Raw genomic sequence first — 8,903 nt, 5'->3', positions numbered from 1 at the left:
GTGTTTTCATATGATTACACAGCTAGACTGTGTAAACACTTTTGTTCATGCTGAATCCCATCCCCATCCCCTACCACTACCCTGCCCCATCCCCATCCCCTACCACTACCCTGCCCCATCCCCATCCCCATCCCCACTACCCTGCCCCATCCCCTACCACTACCCTGCCCCATCCCCTACCACTACCCTGCCCCATCCCCACTACCCTGCCCCATCCCCTACCACTACCCTGCCCCATCCCCTACCACTACCCTGCCCCATCCCCATCCCCATCCCCATCCCCTACCACTACCCTGCCCCATCCCCATCCCCATCCCCTACCACTACCCTGCCCCATCCCCATCCCCATCCCCATCCCCTACCACTACCCTGCCCCATCCCCATCCCCATCACCACTACCCTGCCCCATCCCCATCCCCATCCCCATCACCACTACCCTGCCCCATCCCCATCCCCATCACCACTACCCTGCCCCATCCACAAAACCGATACCCGATGTGAGAACCACTTGGACATTCTTTAGAGACCAATCCTACAAACTTCATAAAGAATATGAGCACGGCATAGATAAGAATCCTGACCACATATGAAATAAGTATTACTGCTTTAGATGATATTAATGTCAGCAGGCTACTTTACACATACCACCTCTCCATGGTCCAGAGTCTGTATATTGAGCACTTTCTACATCGTCTACATTGTACTGTATTTGCATATTTCATCTGTACTATTAGAGAGACACCAACTGTTTAGGACAAAATTCTTTGTGTGGCCAGTAAAAAACAATTCGGATTCTGATCTGTAAGTAATAACCCTGTCTTAAAGGGGTGTTAAACCCTGTCTTAAAGGGGTGTTAAACCCTGTCTTAAAGGGGTGTTACTCCCTGTCTTAAAGGGGAAGTGCTAACAGGGGTAACTGGGGACATAGAGCAATGCGAATCGGAAAGGAAAGGATTGTAAAGGTGCTCAGAAAAAGAAGTGAAGAAAATGATGGTGACAATTTGCTTAACAACAGCCTTGCAAATTATGATGCTACAATGTAGCTATGCAGGAGCCATGGAATCATGATGTTACAATGTAGCTATGCAGAAGCCATGGAAGACTATTTAAGATGTAGACCATTCAAATGGGATCTTTTCCCTCACAGTGCACAACTGAGCAATTTATCTTATTGGCACACAGCTCCAGAAAGATTTACATTTCCAGAGTTCAAAACTCATTTCTCTTGTTTTAAGACAGGGCAAAAGATGTGTGATGTGAGAGATGTGATGAGAACACCATTCTGCACTACATAGAGTGCGTCCTAACAACATGCACTACATAGAGTGCGTCCTAACAATATGCATTACATAGAGTGCGTCCTAACAGAATTCACTACATAGAGTGCATCCTAACAACATGCACTACATAGAGTGCGTCCTAACAATATGCATTACATAGAGTGCGTCCTAACAACATGCACTACATAGAGTGCATCCTAACAACATGCACTAGATAGAGTATGTCCTAACAAAATGAGAGCACCATGCTGCACTACATAGACCATGTCCTAACAAAATGCCACTTCAAAGTACATACTATACTGTTCTGAAATACAGGCCAATGAAATGGAAATTAGAAATAAATTAGTAGACCAAGAACCAGGCTGCTCTAATGTCAACTGGTGACCATGGGTAGGCTATATAGATTTATTTTCTCATAATGATTAATGCCAAAGTGTCGAGTACAGCTAAGGCTAAATATATGCAGTATATACTCCATCTCAAATTAACTTCAATTTTTTAAGACCGGTGCAGGAAACCTGAAGTAATATCATGTGGCATTTGTGAGAGAATAAAAATCACAGAGATTGAAAATATAAAAGGTGATTTAGCTTTGTCCAAATGCAATATCTTCAGACAACAAAAGCCAGTCCGATTTACACAAATGTAAGATTCTGGCAAATTCTGTCAGATTTCTAGTTAACATGGATTTTTGCATTTCAATGAAATTGAGAAAAGGCAGATAATGTATTTCATGGTGACTACAAAAAGAAGCCCATTTAATCTTGAACTTGACAACTGTGTATGTGTGTGTGTCTGTATGTGTCGGAGAGAAAGAGACAGAAAAGGAAGGAGAGAGGGAGAGATGAAGAGAGGAAGCGATATCATGAAGAGAGGAAGAGATGAAGAGGAAGAGAGGAAGAGGAAGATCTCCCTTAATCGTAAGATGTGTTCATTACCAAATGCTGTTAAATTAATCGAAATGACATCTCACCGGGTCGGCCTGACGCGGCCTGCCGGGAGAGCGGTCAATCCCGCAACCAGTCACGCTTCACACACTCAGCTGTCAGCTGTGTCTCTTACCTGCGGTTACCATGGCAGCCCACAGGAGCAGCGCAGGCAGGAGTGCACACAGGGCGTCCATCTTGGCTCCAGGTGCAAGGGGAGAGAGCGAGGTCCTCAGGAAGAGTGTCTAGGGCAGCGGGTGGCTCAGACCAGGGCAGTGCTGTCCAGTCGCAGAGCTGGTGGAGTGGAGTGGGCAGGAGTGCTGGAGAGCCTCTGGTTTCTTTACGAGAGGAGGTCTTCACACAAATCCACTTCCTGAGGAAGTTCTGAAGGAGGCAAGCACATGGGTCAGCCCACAGACAGATACATGCCCAGTGATGAGGTTCAATCATAATGTTTAGTAGTGGTGTGTGTGTGTGTGTGTGTGTGTGTGTGTGTGTGTGTGTGTGTGTGTGTGTCTGTGTCCACTGCATATTACAGTAGGCTATGTTAGGCCTACATATTCAAGTGTGATAACACAGGCATTTAGTGAAGCTACAGGAACAAGGAACACAGTCCCATACACTGTGCACAAGAGATGTTGAAATGCAACTAACCCGTTTTGGATCTGTTGACAATAAGGTAGAAACTATTTTCCTGCAGGCTTAGTCAATTCATTCATTACTTTGATTGCAAAGGTTTACAAGGAAATTTGTGCATAAAGAAGACATGGACATTTTGCATAATTTGTGCTGTACTGTTAGTTCGCCAGTTCGAAATTTCTGAATGTGTTTTGTCTAACCATTTTTTTTTTTTGAAATCGCTTTTTAATGAGCGCACTGGGGCCGAGAGAAATTAGTTCATGTGGTGACCAGTAACTCCTGGCCGACTCTCTCCGGAAACAGCGCGGCGTCGCTCTTTTTAAATAACACTACAATACAGACATCAGATAAGAGTGGCAGTGTTGATACATGAATCATATGTGGCAGGACTAAAGTATAACTGTTTATTCGCTACCTAAGCAGAAATGCCGCATACTTCCCTTGCAGACAACTACATAATAGCCCAAATACAATAAACTAACTTTATTTGATCATCGGTATTTATAGCTTTATTTATGGCCAATAATGCCACTATAGAAGGGGAAATAATCGTCACTCTAACTATACAAACAGCAATTCCGCGTGCAGGCATTAAGCATAGTCTACTTGAATATATGGCTACGAATACTTTCAACATTCTGGAGTAGCCTAATACACATTATGTTAAGTTAGTCTTTCTGAACGTTGATGACATCATTTAATTATCATTTCATTATGTATATAATAGGCTATATAGGCCCATATATATATATATATATATATATATATATATATATATATTAATATGAAAGTTATCTGAAAGACCAAGAGCAGTCCAGAGCAATCCATCCCCAAGTTTTGAAATGTTTATAACATAGGCTATACAGTAGGCTATATAGGCTATAACACCAGGCTACCTCAATCATACACCGATCTATAAACACCCGTCAGATTTAGAAACCCCGCTTTATAAATGATTTAGGAAAGTAAGTAAGAATGGTAATAAGCAAGACTCACAGGACTTACCAAATCACAGGTCGCGTGTCCTTTGGCTCGTTACAGTAATCCACATGTGCGCGAGCAGATGAATAGCGGCGAATTGGACAAACTTTCTCCTGGACAAAGTCTCTGATTTGGTTTGAGTCGCCGCGAATTACTTTTTTTTTCACCACTCCCACTCTGCAGCGTTTATTAACGTCACCCAGGCCAGCACTGGGATTTGTGGTCAACAGGAACAGCACGTCGGTCTGGAAGGGCGGCACTGGCTTTCCTGGCGAAACCAGGAAGAGGGGTAAGCGAACACAAAGCTGATAACTTCCTTGTCATTTGTTGTGCCCCAAAATAGAGCACATTGTGTTAAATAAATCATGTAGACATTAATGGATTAATACGCTTGACTGGACTTCATATTTACTTAGGCCTATAGACTAGGCCTGAAGTTTGTTGCAGTCTTTTTCCATTTTTCTTGGTTTGCAACAGATCCATAACCTTTTGGTGTAATGACTGATTGGTGGTTGCTGATGCTTGGGTGGTTGCTAATTTGTTCATGAAAATGTCAAGTAGGGTATGTGACACTGTCTGGTGATGGTGACAGCCAAGGTGATGAGAAACCGTTACACACACTGGAAGCTGATGTCTCTAACAACGTGACTTTGAGCCCAATACCGCCCTCTGGAGGAGCAAAGGAACTCTCTCGTCCCACTTTTTCTCCGTCGGTTTTTGGTGCCAAGTCAATCTCAATGATTTCCTATATAATAATAGTTTGAATTATTGTAGCTCAGAAGTCTTCTGTGTTTTTCAGGCAAAAGAACCCTTGGCTACTTGAGACAGGGTCGTGGGATATAAGACCCAATGTAATGGTATAAGCCATGAAATACTAATTATTGACAGATTTGTGTATTTATAGAACATATTTTTTATATGTATTTTTGAGGGAGTAAAATTGTCTCAAATAATTTGGTTTGGTAATTTTGGGAGGGGGGGCATATGTGCATGGCAGGTGAAATCAGTTCCTGCCATTCTATTAAATGGTCAAATTCACGGACACATGAGGTGATAAGTTTATATGTTTTCTTTTAAAGAATAATGTCTAATACAGTTTTTCACAGTTGCTAAAATACTAAACTCCATTCTCTGAACCAAATTCCCAGTTGCCTGAACACCTTTCTTGAATCAATCACCCATTTGGCAAAACTTTAAACAGTTTTCACATATAAAACACAATTTGCAGATCTCATATGACTCTAAACTCCTAACACGTTATCATGCAATAATTAGGCAATAAGCCCCGAGAGGCTGTACAGTAGGTCACACTGATTTTTCTCTGAGGAACTCCTGGAGGTCACGGACCCCCTGCCGAGGCAAGGCAAGGTAAGGCAATTTAATGTAGCGCATTTCGTGTACGAAGGCAATTCAACTCACAACTCAATTCAATTTACACCACAGGAGACAGAAGCAACAGATAATAATTATGTAAAATAATAAAGGGCAATTAATATTCATTCATTCATTCATTCATTAAATGTAAAAAAACAGTCAAATAGAATTAATAAAAAGTCAAATAAGTTGAAATAAATTAAATAGTTTTTATGAAAAATTCTATAGAACAGAAAATTAAAAGTCATAACATGTATATAGAAAAGTGAAGAAGCAGAGTGCAGCTGGAAACATAACATATGAAATCAAATATGGAAAAAATAGAAAAAAGGATAAAAAAAACATACAATTCATAAAATATACCGTACATAACATAAAATCATAAAACATAGAGTGCAGCCAGGTGAAATGAAATAAGATAAAATGAAATAAATAAATAATACTCTAAGACTGGTCTCGGAGAAAGCAACTGTGAATAATTTAGTTTTGAGTTGTGATTTAAAAATGGCAGTTGGAGCATATTTAGTTTCACCAGGGAGTTAATTCCATAGCAGAACCACCTTGTAGCTCTAGCTCTTCCAAGAATTCCTCCTTTCCTAGTGCTTCTGACTAACCTGACTCGGCCCCATCAACGACAATCCCCACCAAGTTTTCATGGTACACTTCTGAAGAAAGCATATTCCTCCATTTCTCGTTAAGTAACCAAGATTCAGGGCTACCGAACACCGACTGGAATCGGCCATGGAGGATGTCTGTGTTGTTCATTCCTCCCAGCTGCATGGCTGAGACTCATAGCTTCACAGCTTCCCCAGGAATACTTTCTAATTCGGATAAAACTTGCGTGATAGCTACGCTCATCTCATCTGCCATGTTGTTCGTTGCGTCACACCTAAACCCACCTCAAAACCATCACTGATTGGCCGTTCATTTGGCGAACGGCTCCAAATTTTCTCTATCGGAAAGATGCCAGACTGATCTGTGAGTGGAAAACTGAAGCTTGCAAGATCAGGATGGTCTCACGAGGCTAGCTTCTGACAGCTTCACACACCTGATACGCACTTACCACGCTCTCCTCTACCTCATCCCTCTCCTCATCCCTCTCTTCTCTCCTCTACCTCATCCCTCTCTTCTCTCCTCTACCTCATCCCTCTCCTCATCCCTCTCTTCTCTCCTCTACCTCATCCCTCTCCTCATCCCTCTCTTCTCTCCTCTACCTCATCCCTCTCTTCCCTCCTCTACCTCATCCCTCTCCTCATCCCTCTCTTTCCTCCTCTACCTCATCCCTCTCTTTCCTCCTCTCCTCATCCCTCTCTTTCCTACTCTACCTCCTTCCTCTCCTCAGGTCATGGAACCCCCGCAGTAACCCTGAGGAACCCCTGGAGGTCATGGACCCCCATGCTGAGGAGATCCACTGTATCTGGTAAACACTCAGGTTTAATATGTAGCAATATATATGCTCAATATAGAAGTTTCAAACAAAATATGGGGAGTAATGAAAAAAACATGCCAATTCACTTAACAGTTATGTTCAATTGCATTACATTACATTACATTTGGCTGACGCTTTTTAACCAAAGCGACTCACAACATGATTGTCAATGACAATTCATTTTTATAGTTTTGGTGTTTTGTGTAAACATCTAAACAATAACCATGTTGCAATATAGGCCTAAGTAGGCCCATGTCCTAATACATTTGGCAGATGTCAAAAATGAATTACCAGGTAGCCAATGTGGTTTAGCCCTTCTAGAAGAAAATAAGGCTGCATGCATGTACTGTAGGCTGCCTCTATATTTGTGTCACCTAATGACTGACCATGTATGGGTTTTAAGACCTTGGGTTTGTCGTTACTGCCATGACCAAGACATTCCGACAGAGACCAACATTGGCCATTAATCAAAAGCCTCGAAGGTGGACAAACGAGACGTGCAGTAGCGGCGGGCGAGACCGCACGTACGCGCATGCAGCCGTAGCCGTGGTGACCGTGGTGACGGTGGTGACGGTGCGCCTGCTGCAGCTGGGGCCTCCTCGACACGTCGCTTCCCTCCTCTCGGCGCCGCGCCGCACCACGAGAGCGACCCTCCACCGTCCCCCGCAGCGTTTCAATAACAGGAAACAATCGGCGCTCGGTGGTCATCGTCTGTCATCGCCGGAGCGACGTGGGCTCCCGCGTTGTGCCACTCGTTTCCATGCCAGCGGCCAGCAACACATTAAACAAAGGGGGAAAGTGTCTGTGCGCCAGCCCTGGCCTTCCTTATGGCTCTCTCTGGGTGTCCTCAAGGGCAGCGGGCTGAAGCGATGGCCATGACCGCGGGTCAGCAAGTACGCACGTTCACTCAGTCACCAGCAGCAGTGGGGTTTTTTTTTTGTTTTCAATGAAAAATAAATCTCAAGAGTCGGCCCTGAGAGGCAAACACACCCGCTGGCTGTGTAAAATGTCACTGAAACGACTGCACACAATTCATCTTGGTCCAGCTCATGGCCCCACACACACACATACACACACACACACACCCTCCAAATAGGCTGTCAAACACATCTGTTAAATAGGTTAGTAAAACACTGCTTTAAAAATGTACAAGTTTTATTTTTATTTTTTATTATTTTTATTTTTATAGTTTTATTTTATTTTTTTGCGCTTTTCTTTCTCATAAGTGTGGACGTGAGTTGTTGCGGGTTCTCCTGTGGGCCGCTGGGTTTAGTGCCGCTTCTGTGTTATTACACAAGGCCACTGGTATCCACTGCTTCCCGTTTACGGCCTTTCAGGGTCCTGTGTATTTATTTTCAATTGTTCACCCCACATTCCTACTCTGTTCGCCCCCCGGCCAGGCCTACGTGTGCAGGTAGGAGCCTTTGACGGAGCACACAAGCTTGTTATAGAGCCGTCTCCTCCGTGCTTGAGTTTTTCGTCTCTAAGTGATTGCTCTTCCGAGAGACACATCCTCCTCTTCCAAGGCAGACTTTTCCTCTTTTCCCCCGCCACACACACACACACACACACACACACACACACACACACACACACACACAGCAGCAGGAGAAGCAGCGTGTCTGGAATGGCGAGCGGGGCGCTCCTAGGAGGATAGCCCGGATACCTGGAGGAAAGTGTTGTCGGGGCAACCGGAAGGCTGGTTCTAAGGTGTGAGGGACAGGAAATGCCGCTGCTCACCGTGATGTCACGGAAATTTCCAATAACAGCGGTGATTTAGGGACATCGTCTCCTGTCTATTTAAAATGTGTACTTCACAAAGATAGCCTCAGCAAATGTTTCAAAACATTCTTAACATTTTGTTTCTCATTTTTTTCTCATAGTTTTACTTTAAGTTGTCTGGCCTTTTTATCAAGACTTAAATTAATGTTTATATCTTTCTTTCTTCCACTGACAACTATGTTGGTATGACTGATACAAAACCACTGATAGAGTACCATCTGAAAGTCTTATATTCAGCAAATTCACACTCCAATCAAAACTGCACCTGCATGACGTCGTGGCATGTATGAAGGAATAATATGCTCTTCTCACTTCCACGCTAACGAGCTTTGACTAAAAACGGTAACATCGAACTTTCTCAAAACACATCCGAATGACATGATTTGGATGTCAACTCAACGTATGTACTACCAATCATCCGTAAATTGATCTAAAGTGCATTTTACTCCGGATAATTCCTTTAATCTCTTACTTAATCTCTGACTCCATA

The 8,903-nt window shown here is 43.2% G+C and overlaps 1 protein-coding gene across 3 annotated transcripts in view; it reads right to left on the bottom strand.

The window, feature by feature from the left end:
- The window catches only part of eng (endoglin), a 65,431-nt gene extending 61,462 nt beyond the window's left edge, over window positions 1-3,969 (bottom strand). For 2 of the 3 annotated variants that reach the window (XM_042060636.1, XM_042060638.1), the window contains exons 1-2: window positions 3,853-3,969; window positions 2,345-2,592 (exon numbers count right to left, since the gene is read on the bottom strand). In XM_042060636.1, the coding sequence (XP_041916570.1) occupies window positions 2,345-2,405 (61 nt within the window). In that variant the 5' untranslated portion in view covers window positions 2,406-2,592; window positions 3,853-3,969. Of the gene's footprint in view, window positions 1-2,344; window positions 2,593-3,843 lie in introns of all 3 variants that reach the window. The other variant, XM_042060637.1, reaches the window with a different exon arrangement.
- Window positions 3,970-8,903: the final 4,934 nt, after the last annotated feature.

Source organism: Alosa sapidissima, chromosome 13, assembly GCF_018492685.1.
Source record: "Alosa sapidissima isolate fAloSap1 chromosome 13, fAloSap1.pri, whole genome shotgun sequence".
In the NCBI taxonomy this organism is placed as follows: Eukaryota; Metazoa; Chordata; class Actinopteri; order Clupeiformes; family Clupeidae; genus Alosa; species Alosa sapidissima.
The sequence above is the reverse complement of the archived record's forward strand: the minus strand, read 5'-3'. Positions and strand labels throughout refer to the sequence as shown.